The sequence below is a fragment of the Corella eumyota genome, chromosome 6, assembly GCF_963082875.1.
Source record: "Corella eumyota chromosome 6, kaCorEumy4.1, whole genome shotgun sequence".
Classification (NCBI taxonomy): Eukaryota; Metazoa; Chordata; class Ascidiacea; order Phlebobranchia; family Corellidae; genus Corella; species Corella eumyota.
In genome coordinates this window covers 4626996-4646046 of record NC_137495.1, presented here as the reverse complement: position 1 = coordinate 4646046, position 19051 = coordinate 4626996, and the positions used below count along the sequence as shown (strand labels likewise).

At 31.7% G+C, this 19051-nt stretch overlaps 6 protein-coding genes and 1 pseudogene across 9 annotated transcripts; 2 read left to right on the top strand and 5 right to left on the bottom strand.

Annotated features, from left to right (window-relative positions):
• Positions 1 to 6: 6 nt before the first annotated feature.
• On the bottom strand, positions 7 to 2834 carry LOC145755978 (uncharacterized). The gene is made up of 2 exons (XM_082572190.1): positions 892 to 2834; positions 7 to 723 (listed from the first exon to the last, which is right to left on the bottom strand). The coding sequence occupies exons 1-2, from the start codon at positions 2782 to 2784 to the stop codon at positions 550 to 552; spliced, it is 2067 nt and encodes a 688-aa protein (XP_082428316.1). The 5' UTR covers positions 2785 to 2834; the 3' UTR covers positions 7 to 549.
• A 51-nt stretch (positions 2835 to 2885) lies between these two features.
• On the bottom strand, positions 2886 to 4191 carry LOC145755284 (serine/threonine-protein phosphatase PGAM5, mitochondrial pseudogene; annotated as a pseudogene).
• A 191-nt stretch (positions 4192 to 4382) lies between these two features.
• Positions 4383 to 8398, top strand: LOC145755576 (acetoacetyl-CoA synthetase-like). Its single transcript, XM_082571816.1, has 13 exons — positions 4383 to 4631; positions 4813 to 5034; positions 5127 to 5237; positions 5362 to 5459; positions 5551 to 5747; positions 5817 to 5958; positions 6062 to 6142; positions 6254 to 6378; positions 6494 to 6681; positions 6797 to 7051; positions 7143 to 7271; positions 7379 to 7599; positions 7708 to 8398. Exons 1-13 carry the CDS (start codon positions 4502 to 4504, stop codon positions 7843 to 7845), a joined length of 2037 nt encoding a protein of 678 aa, XP_082427942.1. The 5' UTR covers positions 4383 to 4501; the 3' UTR covers positions 7846 to 8398.
• Positions 8399 to 9009: 611 nt separating this feature from the next.
• Positions 9010 to 11073, top strand: LOC145755578 (DNA damage-regulated autophagy modulator protein 2-like). Its single transcript, XM_082571817.1, has 5 exons — positions 9010 to 9303; positions 9455 to 9609; positions 9698 to 9875; positions 10120 to 10196; positions 10367 to 11073. Exons 1-5 carry the CDS (start codon positions 9099 to 9101, stop codon positions 10562 to 10564), a joined length of 813 nt encoding a protein of 270 aa, XP_082427943.1. The 5' UTR covers positions 9010 to 9098; the 3' UTR covers positions 10565 to 11073.
• Positions 11074 to 11187: 114 nt separating this feature from the next.
• Positions 11188 to 14056, bottom strand: LOC145754787 (tRNA-splicing ligase complex subunit RTRAF-like). Of its 2 annotated transcripts, none has more exons than XM_082570902.1 (7): positions 13930 to 14056; positions 12519 to 12613; positions 12313 to 12442; positions 12152 to 12235; positions 11910 to 12070; positions 11763 to 11814; positions 11188 to 11692 (listed from the first exon to the last, which is right to left on the bottom strand). In XM_082570902.1, the coding sequence occupies exons 1-7, from the start codon at positions 13988 to 13990 to the stop codon at positions 11535 to 11537; spliced, it is 741 nt and encodes a 246-aa protein (XP_082427028.1). In that variant the 5' UTR covers positions 13991 to 14056; the 3' UTR covers positions 11188 to 11534. The 2 variants fall into 2 exon arrangements, with proteins under 2 accessions (XP_082427028.1, XP_082427029.1); XM_082570903.1 differs by having other exon boundaries at positions 11188 to 11671.
• Positions 12656 to 13737, bottom strand: LOC145754786 (NAD(P)H-hydrate epimerase-like). Its single transcript, XM_082570900.1, has one exon. It carries the CDS (start codon positions 13703 to 13705, stop codon positions 12851 to 12853), a length of 855 nt encoding a protein of 284 aa, XP_082427026.1. The 5' UTR covers positions 13706 to 13737; the 3' UTR covers positions 12656 to 12850.
• Positions 14057 to 15973: 1917 nt separating the features above from the next.
• LOC145754882 (uncharacterized) lies at positions 15974 to 18953 on the bottom strand. Of its 3 annotated transcripts, XM_082571041.1 has the most exons (9): positions 18828 to 18953; positions 18557 to 18640; positions 18079 to 18151; positions 17867 to 17942; positions 17399 to 17507; positions 17153 to 17229; positions 16737 to 16930; positions 16477 to 16500; positions 15974 to 16293 (listed from the first exon to the last, which is right to left on the bottom strand). In XM_082571041.1, exons 2-9 carry the CDS (start codon positions 18631 to 18633, stop codon positions 16240 to 16242), a joined length of 684 nt encoding a protein of 227 aa, XP_082427167.1. In that variant the 5' UTR covers positions 18634 to 18640; positions 18828 to 18953; the 3' UTR covers positions 15974 to 16239. The 3 variants fall into 3 exon arrangements, with proteins under 3 accessions (XP_082427167.1, XP_082427169.1, XP_082427168.1); XM_082571043.1 differs by lacking the exons at positions 17867 to 17942; positions 18079 to 18151 and adding an exon at positions 18370 to 18395 and having other exon boundaries at positions 17399 to 17549; XM_082571042.1 differs by lacking the exon at positions 16477 to 16500.
• Between the last annotated feature and the right edge of the window lie 98 nt (positions 18954 to 19051).

The window sequence follows — 19051 nt, the reverse complement described above, 5'->3', positions numbered from 1 at the left end:
TCTGTAAGTGAAAACATGAAAAGTTAAATACAATTTGTGTGGCAAAAAGTTACACTTTTAAAGCACTAAGTTTCTATACACTTTAAATCTTGCATTGCACAACAACTATAGCTTTGTTCAAAAGAATTATTGAAATCCACTCAAAAATTAAAAAAAAAACTAAATAATAATGTTACGTCATGAACTTAATATCTAGTAAATAGCACTTAAAAATAAAAATGTTTAGCATTTAGAAAGAGTTAATAAAACAATATTGAAGAAACTATTTATAAATTAAAAGCAAGCGAAATTAATACAATAAATAAACAATATTTACCACTGCATTGTAAATTAAAAACACAAAATTAAAAGTGAAAATAAATACAATGTTAGGCAATCCAATATTTTTCTATAGTACAGAATGATTAAAGTAATGCTTAGAACAAACAAGAATAATTTACAGTTTAACTGTACACTACTAAAAAATATCACCAATTTTATAGTAGAAAATATACTGCCTATATAGATTATATATATACAACAGTCAGGGTAAGTGTTGCAACACAATATTCACTTCATTACAATATTATAATGCCTGTCATCCTCTGCAATTAGGGTGACCTGATCCCATTCATTAACCATGTGATCAGGATAAAATGTTACAAAATCTTCTTGATCTACACTAGAAGGTCGAATTACTCGAATCGTGATTTCAATGGCCTGACCAAGCAGAAACATTTCAACCTGAAATAATAGGAAAATTATGATTTAAATTTATGTGAGGTTGAAAAATTTCAGCACAAGAAGTGACTACTTAACTTATTTTAAAAACATAAAAATTTTTATTGATTATTTATAACATAAAAAGGGGAAGCCCACTTGTTATTCAGATCATTTGTTATACTAATTTACCTGTTCCAGACCGCCAGCTTTGCCAGCTTGATTCAAATGATTTAGCATAAAACTTTTCGGTTCTTCGCTTGTGTCCCTTGCAAACAATAACCAGGAAAACACCGGCACATCTTCGCCTTTGCAGTTACGAGCATGAAGCTCTATCGCTTTTTCCAACATGAGCAGTTTAAAGGCCTCAAACAGTTTAACTTCTGCTAGTGATCCAGAGTTAAATAATGCCGAAAAATGACTTTGCCTGTCCTCTACATTATCAATACCATTGGAAATGTTTAATTGTTCCACTAAAAGTGACATACACTTTTCCATTACTTTAATTCTTTTATCCAATGTTGATGGTATTCTATCAGCAAATGTCCACTGCTTTATCCATTCACATTTGTGGACATTTAATAATCTGTTCGGCAGCTCTAAAAGAAACTGATCTCGATTAGAACAATCTTTTAATATTCGGACATTCTGGGATAGAACCTGAAAAGCCGTTGCTCTAAGAGCACAATAATTATCCCCACGTATTTGCCTCATAAGTCTACACCCAGTTGCCTGCATGAGCTTTTGGTATCCCTTCCTCATGCAGTTTGCTTTAAAAGTTGTTCCCTTCCATTCTGACTGAGCATAGTCAAGTATGTTAAGTTTACCCGAGATACTGGTTAAAGAATTTGCTGAAGTGTCATCAGGAAAATCATTTGGTATGACAACTTCATTGCCATCAACAACATTATCAGATTCAATATTTTGTGAAACTTCATCTGGTATAATATTCTCTGCATTAGTAATGCCTGAATTTTGACTTACAATAGTTTCTTCTTTAACGATATTAGCCTCTTGGGTATTTGTATTCTCTTCTGCTGTACAAGGTTCTGAGTCTTTGTCATTTTCTACCTTAATCACATCACAAATTTCTGTATTATTTTCTTCTGTGGCCGAGCTACTTGGTTGAACAGTAACAATAAATTCCTCTGTATCTAAAATCGGTTTGTCTTTTGGTAAATCAGGTTCTTGGGTAGGTGTTTCTAGCAGCGTTGTGTTTGTATTTAATGGCGAAGTAGTAGAAGATGACATACTTTCTCCATCATTTTCATGTGTAACATCATGATATTGGTTTTCATCAATAATTTTCTTACTTTCTTCAGAAGACTTTGGAGTAACATCAGATATTTCAAGAGAGCTTTCTGGTTTATTTAATGCACTTGTAGTCGCTTTATTTTCTAAATTTACATTCTCAGGAACTTTAATTGCTAAATTTAACGGTTTGTTATTACTTATCGTTTCTTCTTTGCATTCTGGCTTTAGATCAGTTTCTGCAAAGTTATTAGCAGCTTTAGTCAACTCAACGGGATTGCTTACATTTGCTTCATATTTAAATTTTGGTTTCGTTTCTTCCGCATCTTTGTCTTCATTAATTGATAAGGCAAGTTGCAATATGTTATTTTCATCACCTATATCTTCTTCTATCTGATCCCTATTCAAAATTAAATCAATGTTGTCAGTTAACTCAGAGTTATTTTCTTGTTCAATATTGCTAGGTTCACCTGTTTCCATGTCTTTAAATTTATTATCCACTTCTGTATGACTTTTATCATCATTATGATTGTTACTGTTTGCATCAGAAACTGTAGTGGTATTATCATCAAACACTACAAGCAACTCTTCCGATTTCGAATTTTCCATTTTATGAGTATCCACTTGCCCTGTATTTTGTTCTACTAATAAAGCTTGTTCAGGTTTTCCTGTGTTGCTCGGTATTGACTCAGTTTCTGTTTGAATGGAAGTGGAAACCTCATTTTGATTGTCGACGTGGTTTTCATTACAAAAAATGATGGGGAATTTTTTGTCCAACAATTTCATATATTTCCTGTCATTATTTTCTACTGCATTACTAAGAACTGTATCCATTGTGTAGTACCCAAAATCTATTTCAATTACAATTACATATCAGGTTTTATATTTCCTGTAACAATAAAGAAGTGATTGATTATTTTTAATTATATAGATAATTTAAGGTGTACAAATGTGAACTAACTTTATTCTACATTGCATACAAAAAGCAGTGATTAATTGGCCTAGAATACAGTGATTTAAAAATAATTTTTGTTAAAATTCTAACTGCAAATACACTGTTTTAAAGTTACAGTTTGAGGTGAAGCTATTTTGCAATAATAAATAGCTAGCAAAATTATTTGCCTCATTAAAGAAGCACAACTAATATAGCCTACCCATATATAGCTTTTCATTACTATTCAAATTACCATATAATACTATAAGAACGAATTTATCTATGTGTATGATTATGTTCATCTATATAATAGTTTTAATATTATTCAAAAGACATCTTATCTATTGGGATATGACCCGATTCGCCGACACATCTTAAAGACACGTGGCCATCTGGATAAACAGAAATCCATGTTATACTTCCATGCCTTAAACTTATTCTCAACCAGGCTTCAGAGGATACTTGAAGAGCCCTACAGACGAAGTAGCGAATCACATTTGCGTGACAAACATACACTTCAATTGAATGATCTTTTTGGGAAGGATCAGCACGGTGAATATATTTTCGAAATGCAGATTCAATTCTAGGGGCATCAGTATGAACACTTATTTCATTTCTCCAGCTGCGAAAAGGAGGTTCAGGAAGGCAGGGTGACCCTTCTCTTAATAAGTCGGTACGTACCACTGGAACATCTTTTAGTTGATCTTGAACCAAGGAGCTTGTTTCGATCGCTCGGGTCATACTTGATTCGACAACTTTGTCAAATTTAATGTCCATATCTCTAAGCCTCATCCCAGTGTAAACAGCTTGCTCTCTGCCTAACTCTGTTAAAGTTCGATATTTGTCGTCCTTTTCTTTTGTGTTATATTGCCCGTGTCGGATAAAAATTAAATGGCGTACTTTATTCGGCGTGTATTCTTTAAGCGTCTCTTCAAGCGTTGTTTCATTTTCTGAATTTTCACATTTCTGTAATTGTGAAGGCGGAATGAGGCTGTATGGGTCACGTTTATCCCAATTTTTGTCCCAGGCTCGCCAATTTATTGTGCTTGGATATTGTAAATCAATGTTGCCAGAAGCATTAGCAAGTTTGTTAGTAAAATATTCTTTAAAATTTGACCCGAAGTTTTCTGTTTGTCTTGAATAATACACCAGAGTGGCAGACCCTATTGCACCACAAGAAATAAACAGCTTTGAAAAATTCATAATAGTTTCTGATTTCGTAGTTCTTTTTTGAACTTAACTTTAAATAAATATTATAATAACAAATTACGTAAAATGCCAAAAATCCATTAACTACTTCGCGCGAGAACAACCGAACAGTAGTTGTAACTTTAAATAACTTTGTTGTAACTGATTGGCTTCACCGTTTACTTACATTTTATGGTTTTTTTAATACAGATTTAAAATAAAAAATAACTAATTTAAAAGATTTTGATGTAAAATTTGAAACGCTTAACGTTGGCGAAAAAAAGGTTACCACTACCTATAAAGGGAAATACCGGATTTCCGAAATATCAAATTTTGTTTGTTTAGTTTCCACGTCAACACTAACAACGTTTCATTTAAACACATTATACAAGCAACAAGAGCCAGGGTGTATGTAGTAGGATTATCAGAATGCCTACCAATCATGCTAAAGAAAATGGAAAGGAGAATGAGCCAAAAGTTTTGTGGAACCCAAAATCGAAATCTACAAAAATGCACGAATTCATGAACTATATTAATCACAAATTTCAACTTAACATAGGTAAAATTTACATTGTAATAAATAAAGAAAGTGTTATTCTTACGTTTTTTAATTAACAATGCTACTTATGTAGCAATTTAAATTGTCCTTAATCGAGGATAAAGTAAAATATTAACAATATATCTTACATTATCCTTAAATGTTTTTAAAATATCACCCAAAATTTTGTGTTTTATGTTAGAGTCCTACAGAGAAATATGGAAATGGTCAACCGAAAATTATTCCGAATTTTGGAAAGAATTCTGGATTTTTTCCGATATTATTTGTTCGAAAAAATGGGACGAAGTTGTGGATAAAAATAAAACAATTGTAGATAATCCAGAATGGTTTAAGGGAGCTCGATTAAACTATGCAGAGAATATGCTGAGATATAACGATGACAGAGTTGCACTTATTGGTGCAGGTCAAAAAAATTTAAAAAAAACTTGCATGTTTACCTTGGCTTTTTTATTATTCATTACATTATATATTTAAAGTTAAACATAATTATTACAGGAGAAGGCAGAACTATTACCAAAGTGACATATAAACAATTGCGACAAAAAGTTGCTCAGTATGCTGGTGCTCTGATAAATCTTGGAATAAAAACTGGAGATAGGGTAGTAGGTAAAAATCCTTTTTTAATATATTGATTTATTTAATAAAGTAAACGAGCTTGTTGTTGTGTATGATTTCTAAAACAGAAAACAAAGATTTTCTAAAAGTTTAATCTAATGACTTTGTTTTATAGGTTATCTACCAAACTGTATTGAAGCAATCGAAGCCATGTTAGCTGTTGCAAGTATTGGAGCAATATGGAGTGGTACATCACCAGACTTTGGAATTAATGTAGGTCTTGAAAATAACATAAATAACTTTGTACACAATATACCCTTTACTTGATAAAAAAATTACAAGCTATGCCTTAATATTCTTGCAGGGTGTTCTGGACAGATTCCAGCAAATTCAACCCAAGGTTATATTTTCCGTGGAAGCAGTTCGATATAACGATAAAGTTCATCCACATCTTGCAAAGCTTAAAGAAGTGGTCAAGGGCCTAAGGGATCTTCAGAATGTTGTTGTGATCCCATTTGTAAATCAGGAAGATAAAATGGATATAAGCGAAATATCAAACAGGTTAGCCAATTGTTTAATGTAAAGGTTTAAATTGCTTGAGGTGTTTATAATAGAATTTATTTTTTTTAGCATGACTCTTTCGACATTTCTCGAGCACGGTTCACCCACTCAACCCTTAAAATTTAAACAATTGCCATTTAACCACCCATTATTTATCATGTACTCATCTGGTACCACAGGACCACCTAAATGTATGGTACACTCTGCTGGGGTAAGTCTTAGCAAACCTATTTAAGGCCTTGTAAAATAAATTTTATTGACTGTAAGTTCCATTGACTAACTAAATGTTTCTAAAGCTTTTTTTGATTTTTTAGGGTACCTTGATACAACATATGAAAGAACACATGTTACATGGAAACATGGACAGAGAGGACATTATTCTTTATTATACAACAGTATGTGCTTACCCTTATTTAACAATGCAATTATAATTGTGTAACTATAACTTACAGTACTTAATTTTTAAAGGAACTAAAGGAAAAGTCAAAAACTTTCACCTTTTTTAGACAGGTTGGATGATGTGGAATTGGTTGGTTGGGGCTTTAACCACTGGTGCCACTGTTGTTGCTTATGATGGGTCACCTTTTAAACCTGTTCCTACTGTTATCTGGGACTTAGTTGACAGTTTGGGGTAATTCGTCGACCTTTAAAACATATAAAAATAATTAGTAACAGCTCATAATTTTAACCCAACATAAAGTTTGGTATATGATTCTGAAATTAAAGCCTTAAACAATATTGTTTAGGATAAGTATATTGGGAACAAGCGCAAAGTGTTTAGATGTGATGGATGAGATGGGTTTAAAACCTTACAAAACTCATAAGCTCACAACACTGCACACAGTATTGTCTACAGGATCACCATTAGCCCCTCATCAATATGATTATGTCTATAATGATGTTAAAGAAAATGTTTTGCTTGGTTCCATCACAGGTAAGAATAGCTGTGGAAAATTAAGTAACATTTTTGCAGTAATTTCTCATTTAATTTAGGGCAATTTTAAATAAGTTTTGCAAATAAATTTAAAATGTTTAAACATTGACTTAAGGTGGAACTGATATAATATCATGCTTTATAAGCCAAAATTGGACTGTACCAGTACATAGAGGTGAATTGCAAGCGGCAAACTTAGGCATGGCAATTTGTTCATACCAAGAAACTGAAGAAAGTTCAACAGGAAAATTAATTTACGATGAACCTGGTGAATTGGTTTGTCTGAAGCCATTTCCTTGCATGCCGACTAAGTTTTGGAATGACAAAGATGGGATTTTGTACAAGAAAGCTTATTTCTCAAAATTTTCAGGTATATACAATACAATTATGTCTTTTCAATTAGTGCTGTCGCATATGTCTGTACTATTAATATTTTCTGAGTGTGTTTGATATTGCTTTAGGTATATGGGCTCATGGCGATTTTTGTATTGAAAACTCTCACACAAATGGATTTGTAATGTTAGGTAGAAGTGATGCAACTCTTAATCCTAATGGCGTAAGATTCGGAACATCGGAATTATACGCCATAAGTAAGTCAATTAAGCCTTTTTAAATCATATTTAGAAATTATGTAGATGTCGTTGTCCTAGATATAAGATCATTGTAAAAGACAAATAAGATGCTATTTTTTGTTTAGTTGAATCCCAGTTTCGAAAGGAAATTCAAGATTCCTTGGCATCTGCGCAAAGGCCTGGTCCAGACTCCAACAATAAAAGTGAAAGAGTTATACTCTTTGTAAAAATGATGTCGGGATTTGTTTTCGACAAAGAGTTTGAGGGAAAAATTAAAAGGACGATCAGAACTCTTTTATCCCCCAGACATGTGCCAGCAATAATTCTTGAAGTGGATGATATACCAGTAAGAAAAATGAATTGTTTTTTATCCTTTCAAATTAACAAAATGACCTGTAAGATATATACATAGTTTAAATGACTAGATTTTTACATTTTTCCTGATTATTTTTAGTACACCATCAGTGGAAAGAAAGTGGAAATTGCCATAACAAGGATTCTAAATGGAATGCCTGCTATACATAAATCAGCTTTCAGAAATCCAGAATCATTAGAACTATACAAAAATATCCCAGTTTTGCAAAACTATTGATATTTTTTTGACATTGTGATATGTCTTGTGTAATAAGTAAGTGGTTGGTTGCTGTTTTTAAATATTTATCGTACTTTTTTGTTTATGCATTAGTAGTTGAATTAGTTTCACTTTAATATTTATAACTTTTTAGAAGCACAATCGATGTACATTTTACTGTGTCTGTTTGTAAGTGTGTTGTGTTTTTAATACTAGTTTCTGAGTGTGGCTTACTAAAAAATAAAGACTTCAAAACATGTTTTAAACATATCATGATACCTAAAATTAATATTCGTTTTTGTCGACTGCAAGTGTTCTTTAAAATCATATGTTTAGTATATTTATGTATGCTTTGTAATATACCTATTATTGCACCATAAATGTTATTGCTACTACCCCCAACCCTGTCTATTCTTACCTACAGTTTAAACACATAACTAGTTTCTAGATTTTACTTCATGAGTCAATGTTTTTTATTTTTGTTTGCAGTGTAAATATGTTGTAGTAGTGCTACCTTTGTATTAGTTGTTGTACATGAAAATTAGTCTGCAGTTTTAGTGTGAGTTTTGTGTAATAAAAATCACACCTAATGTTATAGACACTTTTGTGATGGACAATTTTTTTAAATAAGATATTTAATGTTTAATTTTTAATTTAAATGTTTTATAAATAGGTTAAAGACTGCTAAGCATGCACAGATGTAGAATAGGAATAGTTGTTAGGTAAGAGAATGCCTACAGCAGGTTTATATAACTTTCCCTTGCACTTAGTACAAATAAAACAAATTTACTTTAAATAAGACCCTATTTAACATTTATTTAAATAATTTTAAGTCTTAAGTTCATTGTTTTAAAAGGCTGTATAAATATTTAAGTTGTCCTCGAAAGAACAGCGAATGTGCCGAAGAAATGACGTAATTGTCACGCTTCCGGCGCACGATGGTAAACAAAAGTCATAAGATAAAGGGAAACCCCCTTGCATTTGGCTTGCTTGCCAAACCGAAAGCTTGGCGTCAAGACAGTCATTGATTTATTTGGCTTTTGAGTTAGTTTTTACTATTATTTTAGTTTTACTGCAAACTAGATAAATGACATTTTGCTTTTTACGGTTTAAAATAAAAAACCTATCTTAAATTAGCGAGTTTATTATGTCGAGAACATCAGTTTAACGTTAACAAATTTTACAGGTTTACTATCTGATTAACTTGATTAAGAATCTTAAAGTTACTGATTAAGAATCTTAAAGTTACTGCCTTACATAATAATAACTTTAAAATGGGGCCTTTCTGGTTTCAAAGAGGAATGGCATTTTTGCCCCTTTTTCTTGTAGTTTGGACGTACCTGACATTTTCTATTTCATATATTATTTCTGTGTCAAGGGGGGACGTAGACCCTGGTTTTCCTTATATTTCGGACACAGGGGCTAGGCCCCCAGAAAGTTGTATATTCGGACAAATGTTGAATATTTCTGCAGTAGCAGGTAATTTTAAACTAATTTATCTTTACTGATAAATTGTGCTTTAAACAAGGAAATAAATATATGTTTTAATATGTAGGCTAGTTTGCATATCTTTTCTTTATTCCATTTAAACTGTTGCCCTACTAATATGTTATTCTATTTTTAATTATAGCTCTGGCTTGCCTATATATTCGGTACAAGCAAGTAACTGGCTACCTCGACCAAGTTGGAGTGGAAAAATACACCGTTGTCAATCGTTTAAATAAATTCGGATGGTTTCTCTCTATCTTAATCTGTTTAGGAATATCTCTAGTTGCCAATTTTCAGGTAAAAATATATATATATATTTTTTACACAAACCTAATCTCAAGCATGTATCCACCAAAATAAACTTAATCTTTCATCTACTTAATAGGAAACAAGTGTGTTAGATGTTCACCTAGTTGGAGCTTTGTTGGCTTTTGGTTTCGGGACATTGTATGCCATTATTCAGACTTACATAACCTATAAGATGCACCCAGAAGTAAATGGAAGGGCAGTGTTTTATACACGATTTGGAATTTCTTGTGTCGCATTTTGTTCCTTAATAGTAGGTAAGAAGCAACCTTTTGTTTGTGAAGGGTTTTAGAAGTCCTACTATACTTGAGTACTTAGCTTATATTAAAAGCTAAGTTTGGGATCTTAGCATATCAAGGCAATAAAAAATCTAATGCGTATGCGGCATAATTAAGTCAAAAGAAAATTACTGGATAAATTAACAAATATGAACAAACAGTAACTAAATATTTAAGGTAACAACTTAATATTTCATTCTTTACCTTGTTTTTGTTGTTGTAGAGTTGATATCAACTGGGTTAATAAGAATGGTTGATGCAAATGGTCATGTTAAATTGCATTGGAAACCTGGAGATCCTGTAAGTTTAAAAATTTTTTTAACGAAAAATAAACATGTTTGTAAAAGTTTTGAAATCATTATAATACTGTTATCTAAATATAAAATTAATTATTTTTATTTTATCTTGACAAGGGTACTTGTTTAACCTTCTTTAAATTTTAACTTAAAATAACTTATCTTAATTTGTAGGGTTTCTCAGCTCATCTCGCCAGCACCATCGTGGAATGGATTTTAGCATTTTCGTTTCTTGCTTTTTTCTACACCTACATCCGAGACTTCCAACAGATCACAATTAGAGCGGACACTCGCCTCCACCAAACCACTCTTTACCATCGGAGAGGAGAAGAAGCTAGAGAGGAGGAGGAGGAAGGAGCCAGCGAAGCTTAAAGAAAAGAATAAAATTTTTTATTTATTGAGCCACCATTTAGTAGATTTCATATTCTTGAATTTTTAACGAAAAGGTTTTGGTTACGCTATGCAATGAGGTAGATTGAATTTATAGAAAACTAATAAATTAATTTATATTCTCGATTCACTTTTGCTCTTAAAAAGTAAACCTAATTTACATTTTCTTACCTTTACAGTTTATAACGATTTTCTTATTTATTATTTTAAAAGCAACTGTATCCATGATGTTATGATTTTATTCTTTAATCAGTGTTTCAATCCTTTTCTTTAAAAGAAAAGCTATTTTTTAATACCAATGCATATCAATTCGTTTTAGTTTGATAAATTCCCAAGTTCGTTTTTAGTTCTTTATGTAAGAAAAATTGTCAATTTTTAAAATTAGGTTAGTTTAGTTTTACCAAAATTTTTCTGTATAACTATTTCTATGTTTTAATTTTATCTGCTACACTATACCTTTTAATCTTAATAAAAATATCACAATAAGCCTACTTAATTGCTGTTTATATAGCAAATAGCAACCAAACAAATTTATTTAGAGCATTTAAAAAAATATTCAGCAATTTTAAACCAAAACTATGTATACTTGCTTTAACTTACGCAACTTTACTGACTATAGAAATAAATATAAATGGTAATTTAAGAAATTTATTAAAGATATTGGAAATTTGTTTAAAGATAGGTATTCTAAGCACCTTTTAATTAATTTACAACAACCTCTACATTAAAATAATAAGTTATGACAAAAATAAAGGAAATAATGAAATGGTGTTATATCAAATTTATAAAAAATTAATTCAAACTTTATACATTGTCATGGATTAGGTAAAAAATAATAAACATTCAAAATTATCATATATGAAAATTAAATTCAATCAGAAACAATTTATAACACATACAAAATTTTTGGCCTGAACAAAATCAATTGACTTTCAAAAAAGTTTAAAATATTTTACGAGCGACCAACTTTACCCAATCGTTCATCAGTTTTTGGGTTTGCAGTTATACTTTGAATGGACACAATTGCGTTATTTATATCAGTTTGTAATTTTCTAAGTTGGTTGATATGCAGTAACCTCAAGGCACGTGCTGCATTGTTTAATATAGGATCTGGACATTTGGTTCAAGATTTTAAATTACATTTACAACATTTTAAAAGGATAATTATTTTTTTACTTACCGCCTAAATCAAATCCTAATTCTTGTTTTTCTAAAGGCACTACTTTTTGTTCCTAAAAAATAATACATGCTTTAGTAGTAAAATTAACGCATAATAATCTTGTGCGTTATAAAATTTAAATCCACATACAATAAACCAAGAAATTACATTTTCTGCATTTGATGTAAAATCAGAAATTGCTTGTTTTGAAAACCGTTGTTCAACAAGAATTCGAATTGCTTTTAATATTAATATATTATCTTCATGAATGGGAACTTCCAAAATTCTGGCAAGATTGGTAATACCATCCTTAAATATAGGATCACTTGCTGAAAAATATAATATTAAAAGTCAAAACCTAATAATAAATATTTTTTTTCTGTAAGTCTTATACAAAATAATTTACTTACCATTTATATTATAAATAGATTTTTTTTCTGGTTGTTTTTTTTGTTGATCAATTTCTGCAGCATTTACTAAATTGAAGCCTTCAGCTAATACAAAGTATATAACAGATTACAAAAATGCACAAGTTGATAAAAAAATGTATTTATAATTAAATTTTTATCACTATTATCACTGTATTCCAATCCAACAGCATGACTCAATAACCAATCTATAGCAGATAGCCGCTGTGATAATGGAAAAGGAGAATTCAAGTCCTTAAGATAGTCTTCAAATGCTGATACCCATTTTTTTGCCTTACGAAAATAAACAAATATATAAGAATTTGGTTTACAATAAAGGTCAACTAGATGGATGTAGTTTTTAATTTACTTTGGCATTTTTAAGGCGGTGTCTGTCTTCAATTTTGTAATGTCGGATTTTTTGGTCTTCCAGCCATGTTACTAACGACTTTAATTGATCATTATCTATAACATAAGCAAAAATTAGAAAAAAAATAATTTGCACAGACATAAATGTGTTGATACAAATTTGAACTCAAAAATACAAATTTGAACTCAAAAAAAAATACGTAATACTAGCAAGGCAGTTCTAACAAGCTACACACAAAGCAATAAACAAATTTTCATCAGCAAAATTTTGGAAAGCCTGACTTATATTAAACAACATAATAATGCTATGAAATCAAAATGGTTAAAATTTGTTCACAACTTTAAAATACAATCCGTTCCATTGTACTTCGGCAAGTTTAATTGAAATTTTTCCTCAAGCGCTTTTGGCACAAAACGACCTCCAAGAAAATGAAAATTTCCCTTAAAATATCTTGATCCTAACTTAGGGGCTGTGAGTGAAATTAAACAATCCGGCTTCAGGGAATTCTCTAAATTTTCATTTCCCTTTTCCACATCCCAGCCAGATGGAATATCAATACTACAAATTGAAGTTTGGACTTGCTTTAAGGTGCTCATAATCCCACCAAATGGAGGTTTAATTCCAGAGCCACGTTTAAAACTAAACCCGAAAATTCCATCAACAATACAGCGATATTTTCCTTCGATATCTTCTACAGATGGCATGGTGTCGACAAATGTAATTCCCATTTTTTCACACTGAACAGTAAGGCCTTCGAATAATGGCTTCTTGGGTCTTTTCGGATATAAAATAACTGGGTTGTAACTGAATAACAATAAGTGTCGGGCACAGACCAAACCATCGCCACCGTTATTCCCAGGGCCACAAATTATCAAAATATTATTATTAGGATTTGCTTGTGATATTGGGTAAGCCTGTGCTACAGCATGAGCACAACTCAACCCTGCTAACTCCATGAGTTGATCTACACTGAACTTATATTCATTAAAAAGTTCTTCGTCGATTTTTTGAGCTTCCTCTTGTCCGAGATATTTTAAACTCATGGTTGTATTTGATTGTTGGCGATCGGGTATCCAAAAAGATCCAGTGTAATTTTTATAAACCGCCCCAGATTTTGTAGAGTAGTTACCGAAACCCAATCGCAAAATAGTTCCAAATGTTAATGCTTTAGTAATCAAACATCGCATTTCACATATCTTTTTACACTTACAGACTTAAATTCTACTAAACAAAAAATATATAACGGATATAGTACACAAGCCATTACACTGTCAACAAAAAATGACACATTTTTTGCATAAGACCAAGTTTTTGCAAGAGGTGCTTTGAAAAAATGGATAGAAAGTGAGATGTTTTTGTTCACTAATAGTACTCTAAATGTTAAATTACATAAAACTAAACTACCACTCACTTTCAGCGTTGAATTCTTTAAATCTTGGATAATTAAGAGCTCTTAATTTTCGTTGAAACATGCTTCAATACGCAAAAAATTAAGTTTTATGTTTCAAAGTCGGGTCATATTACATGCTCAATACTTATGCTAAGAGAGAGAATCAGAAAAGAGAGAGGAAAAAAGGCTAGGATGTGAGTTGAGCCTCTACTTAGCTCGCAAAGAGTAAAACTATAATAAAGAAACAAAGGATAAGAAAACTCCAATGAGTCGAGTGAGTTGCTCGTATGAGTTGGCTTACTAAGAGCGCAATATTAATGTATAGAGTTGAGTAAAAGCGATATGTTCAGAACTTAATTGTTAAAATGAAACCTATTATGTTTCAAATTTAAAATCAACTATTGTTCTTTAATAAAACTTATAATATCGTAAGAACCTTCTAAAACTAAACGATTTATTTAAAGTAGACAAAAGCGAGTGCAGTTTAAGTATTGTAACAAACTGAAACCAAAGTAAAAACAATATATTAATACAATATGGAGGCCGGCAGCAACATTGGTATGTGTCAGCCATCTTACAGCACAATGCAAAACGACTTTTTGAGCATTAGTATGCATGGTGAATATATAAGTGGAAAGACAGTCAATTTTACATTTGCAGAAAAACGTTATCTGGTAAATTTGGTAAGTAGTGTTGGCAGAGTAAGAAAGTAGGCCTTAAATGTTGATCAAGCTGTAAAATATAAGTTAATTTATCGCTCTGCTACTTATAACGACCAGATTAAATCGTTTCTTTACAGATCAATAAAAGGCGCGAAGTGTTAATTGACACTAAAGCATTCGGGCTTTCAAAACAACACAAACAAGATGCATGGGGCGAACTGGCAGTTGAATTTAACTCAAACTTGCTTAAGGTAGGAAAGTAATAAAAAGAAATAGAATAAATGTCGAATGCTATAAATAACAAATGTCCTTTTTCTTAAGGGGAACCCATATCGAAACCCCAAGCAGCTGCGAAAATGTTGGGAAAATATGAAAACTCGCTTTCGCAAACTGAATCCTGACTGTGTGGACCCCTTAGCTGAAATTCTTAGGGAAAACGAGCAACAAGGTTTAATGGAAGAAACAAAGCAGCTGTCTCCTAATACTTATAAAATAAAGACAAGTGGTAAGCTTTTATAAAGACTTAGTACAAAGTTTTCCTTCTTCATACTTTATAATTCGTTGCAGACGAATTCCCTAATTTAACTGACGTTGAATACCATGGACCAGCGTCGATGGTTGTGACGTCACTATCCCCCTCTCATCCTACAACTTCCACTATTCAACCTGATCAAACAATGCCGATTTTTCACAACTCGGAGGCACCTACCGCCGACGAAATTCAGATGTCGTACAACCGTCACAATTTTGAACCTGAAGTTAAGTCCGACGAGGTTATTCATATAACGGACGATGTCATGGATAACGTGAAAGGGCCAAGAGATTTTGCTGAAAGCTTTAAACCTGTTTCCTCAACAAGCCTTGCTACAGGGTTAAAATTAAATGGGAACATTGCAAGATCACGGGGTAATAGAAATACTTTCGTGGACAGAAATCAAACAAGACCAAGAAACTTACTCCGTAAAAGCAACACAGGGATAAAAATCGGTTCAATATCTAACAGACTTTTGGGAAGACTAAACTCAAACTATTCACTGGCGCAAACTCGGGCAAATGTTTCCCACGAAAACACCTTGCGGGCAAAGTTAACGCGCATGCGCATACGGGAGGCAGACGCCCGCGTTCAACTCTTGAAACAGCGCATGCGCAATGAAAGCGAGAAACACGAGGCAATGTTGTTGTTGTTAAGAAAGAAATCAGCCTTTTATGAAGCACAAGCGAATAGCCTCAGAGATGGGATACAAAATGAGGAAGACTTATCAAGCAGTGACGAAATCGAAGAGTTATGAATTTTTTAGTTTTTTGTTTGGCAGTTGTTCAGTTTTTATTTTTTTATTGTTTTGTTCTTTCTTATCTGTTATTTAGACAGGTTTAAATAAATTTCTATAGTACAAAAAGTCACATTTTGCCTATTGCTGGGTTTATTTGTTTTAGCTACACAGATTCAAATTGCAAATATGTACAAGTATTTTAGGATTATTGACACTGATGTTTAGTGTTGACATCAGCTTTTAAAGTCTACTGTAATAAATATTGCACTTCTGATCTTTTCGAGATTGTCAGACTGGCACACTTACTATAGAAAACGTTTTTGTAAGAAAGGTTAATTAAACTACTAAAGTCCGGATCCGCTAGATGTTGTGAGAGAGTTGGGTCACGTGATGCTGACTTACAACTCTTCACGTCGACGACCTTGTCGTTGCATGGCGCTGTAATATTGTTGCTGTAATAGTAATAATATACGAGTTAGGTCCAGATTTTAAGATTTGTTTAAAATAAAAACAGTTTGTAAGGTTAAAGTAAAATAGCTAATAGCAATATCACAATCTGATTTTACTACTTCTTTTAACACTTTAAAGGTTAGATATAAATGTAAATTAAAAAAAATCTACTGCTAAATATTCACCCGTAAATATGGATTGATGTTTTGCTAAAAATATAAAATGAAAATAATGAATACAGTGATGAGAAATGTAACATGAAGTACAATAATGACATACGAAATCATCTCCAAAATATGAAAATTATAGTAACAACCATGAGTACAGATTAAAATCAATAAAAATGACAAAGAAATGATTTAAATTGCTGCCCCAAACTAAATGAAAATCATTATTTAATACAATCCAACAAAAAAAACAAATTTTATTCAATATTTAAACTTACTCCGAGCCTGGACCAATAATTTTGAGCTCGTTGTCGAGCAGCATGTTGTTGCTGGTTTCGTCGGTTGATTGCGTTTCGCTGACGTGCGGCATGATGACGTTGTGCTTGTTGTTGGCCCATGTAGTTTTGACGTCTTTGAGCGTTGGCTCCGACCATCATGGCTGCACGGGCTTTCTCAGCATCCATACCAAGTTCTGAGTTAATTATTAGTACATTTAAAAAGGTATACTTATCAGAACAAGCAAAATACAGACATGATTTGTTCAGCTCTAAAATTCATAACCTTAATCAGGGCCCTTTTAACCGAAATAGTTTTTAAGAAACATTATAACTTAGATTGGTCTTATCTTAGACTTAATATTTAGCAAGATTTAAAAAAATTGCAGGCCCAAACTTATAAAATAAGTTAAACTTACTGGAAGCCCATTCTTCAACAGCTTTGTTTGCTTTCATTTGTCGCACGAATGCTTGAGCATTTGGTGAACGAGAAAATCTATATAACAGAAAACAATTTGTAATTTAAATAATATCAATTTAAAAAAGAATTTTAAAATTAATGTAAGTTTTCCATAAGATAGCAGTCTTAAGCCTGTCATATTAAACACTTTTTAAAAACTTGATACCCTAGTAAAAAAGTTTTGAAAAACAACATTGTTTAAAACCTTTCAAATTCAGAAACAGTTAATTTTCCATCTTTATCCAAATCCATACTGGACCACAATTGTAAGTCCTCCAACTCCAGCTCCTTCTTTCCCTCTTCGTTTGGCTCCTCTGCATCAGAATCAACTTCAGCACCTTCTTCTACATCCGGTTCTTTGACGTCATCAAAAATAAAACATCACGTCATCAACATATCCAAATTTGGTTGGTCGAATTTAACCAACAGCACAAATAAATAATTTTACAACTGTTATCAAATATGATGAAACTAAATGAGATGATGTTTGATTTTTAGTGATGATGACGCAATGAAGTATGATTGATGACGTCACAGAATGACAATATAGAAGACGATGATGATAGCATAGAATACAAGAATGTAACAAAATTTAATAATGTTTCAATAAATTATTTTACAAAAAAAACAAGATATAAAATGCCAAGTAAGAGAAATCTGTATCCCCACTTACTGTAATCCACCCAAGGTGGAATAAAAGTCCCAGCAGGTAACCTACGTCTTCTGCGCAAGTTGTTTATGCGGGCTTGCTGTTAAATGAAATGCAAGTAGTTAATATCTACATGATTGGTTTTAATTACTAAAGAATAAAACAGCAGCTTCCACAAGTTTAAAATATATTAACAAAGAGAAATTATTAGGAAAAAAAAATGGAAAAGGTCTAACCCGCTGATACATTTTGATTGCTCTTTGTTGCTTTGCTTTGGATGCCCAAAAGCGGGCCATGTTAGCTGCGGCCCTGCTCTGTCCAATATTTTACGTGGCAAGTCAAGCACGTGTGACGTCATGATAATATCCACGTGTCGTTTGTAAAAACGAGAAGGAGAGAGTTCAAGGGTCATCCAAGCGAGAGAATGAGTTTTTGATGAAAAATGTTGATTTATGAAAATGATGATTTTGATGATGATGATATAAAAAATAAAAATGATTTTTATTGAAAAAATTTTAAATATTTACCAACTGCAACTTCTGCATCGTCTCCACTGCATAAAACATTTATTATATTAAATAAAAAAATTAAAATAAACTTAATCTTATGCAATATAATACAATAAAAAAAAAAAATTTAAACCAAATTTGGAAGAATTTTAATGTCTTATGAAAATGTAAAAGTGTTATTTTTAAAGAAAAAATAATAACTTACGCTTCTTCATCTGCAATAGAAAGATGTGGGATGGTCAAACCCAAAATAAGGAGAAGATAAAAAATTGATTTCGACATTCTTTATCTAAAAGTATAAAAACGACATTAAATAACATTTTTAACTTAACCAAACTAAATATTTTATTAAAACTAAATTAATGCCAAATATTTTTAAATCGCTAGAAATGGTAAAAATTAAAATACTATCACAAAACTTTATTTAAAAAGCTAAAAATGAATTATATAAACTAAAAAATCTAATCGTATCTTGCCTGTATATTGTTCTATATTATTCCTTTAAACTTTTCCCGAATAGTAATTTCATAAATGAATAACGTTGACGAACGGGGGTTGTACTTGTACGAAAAATCAGCCAATCAGCGTCGAGTACATATTCAATGCAATTTTTTGGGCATAAAAATAGTGTATGTGGCACTTCGTGTTATTTGATTGGTGACGTCACTGGCATTAGTTTGCTAGCAATAACCAACGACAT

What these genes read in the sequence shown, in the direction of transcription:
- LOC145755978 (XM_082572190.1), bottom strand. Translation starts at nt 2,784, where the DNA reads ATGGATACAGTTCTTAGTAATGCAGTAGAAAATAATGACAGGAAATAT. An exon ending in AAGCTGGCGGTCTGGAACAG is followed by an intron (nt 724 to 891) that starts GTAAATTAGTAT and finishes CTATTATTTCAG; the next exon opens with GTTGAAATGTTTCTGCTTGG.
- LOC145755576 (XM_082571816.1), top strand. Translation starts at nt 4,502, where the DNA reads ATGCCTACCAATCATGCTAAAGAAAATGGAAAGGAGAATGAGCCAAAA. An exon ending in ATAAGCGAAATATCAAACAG is followed by an intron (nt 5,748 to 5,816) that starts GTTAGCCAATTG and finishes TATTTTTTTTAG; the next exon opens with CATGACTCTTTCGACATTTC. An exon ending in GACTTAGTTGACAGTTTGGG is followed by an intron (nt 6,379 to 6,493) that starts GTAATTCGTCGA and finishes AATATTGTTTAG; the next exon opens with GATAAGTATATTGGGAACAA.
- LOC145755578 (XM_082571817.1), top strand. Translation starts at nt 9,099, where the DNA reads ATGGGGCCTTTCTGGTTTCAAAGAGGAATGGCATTTTTGCCCCTTTTT. An exon ending in GAATATTTCTGCAGTAGCAG is followed by an intron (nt 9,304 to 9,454) that starts GTAATTTTAAAC and finishes TTTTAATTATAG; the next exon opens with CTCTGGCTTGCCTATATATT. An exon ending in ATTTTGTTCCTTAATAGTAG is followed by an intron (nt 9,876 to 10,119) that starts GTAAGAAGCAAC and finishes TTGTTGTTGTAG; the next exon opens with AGTTGATATCAACTGGGTTA.
- LOC145754786 (XM_082570900.1), bottom strand. Translation starts at nt 13,705, where the DNA reads ATGCGATGTTTGATTACTAAAGCATTAACATTTGGAACTATTTTGCGA.
- LOC145754787 (XM_082570902.1), bottom strand. Translation starts at nt 13,990, where the DNA reads ATGTTTCAACGAAAATTAAGAGCTCTTAATTATCCAAGATTTAAAGAA. An exon ending in TAAAGAATTCAACGCTGAAA is followed by an intron (nt 12,614 to 13,929) that starts GTGAGTGGTAGT and finishes CTTATGTTATAG; the next exon opens with ATAATGATCAATTAAAGTCG. An exon ending in ATCTATTTATAATATAAATG is followed by an intron (nt 12,071 to 12,151) that starts GTAAGTAAATTA and finishes TATATTTTTCAG; the next exon opens with CAAGTGATCCTATATTTAAG.
- LOC145754882 (XM_082571041.1), bottom strand. Translation starts at nt 18,633, where the DNA reads ATGTCGAAATCAATTTTTTATCTTCTCCTTATTTTGGGTTTGACCATC. An exon ending in TCCACCTTGGGTGGATTACA is followed by an intron (nt 17,508 to 17,866) that starts GTAAGTGGGGAT and finishes ATTCTGATGCAG; the next exon opens with AGGAGCCAAACGAAGAGGGA. An exon ending in TGTTGAAGAATGGGCTTCCA is followed by an intron (nt 16,931 to 17,152) that starts GTAAGTTTAACT and finishes TAATTAACTCAG; the next exon opens with AACTTGGTATGGATGCTGAG.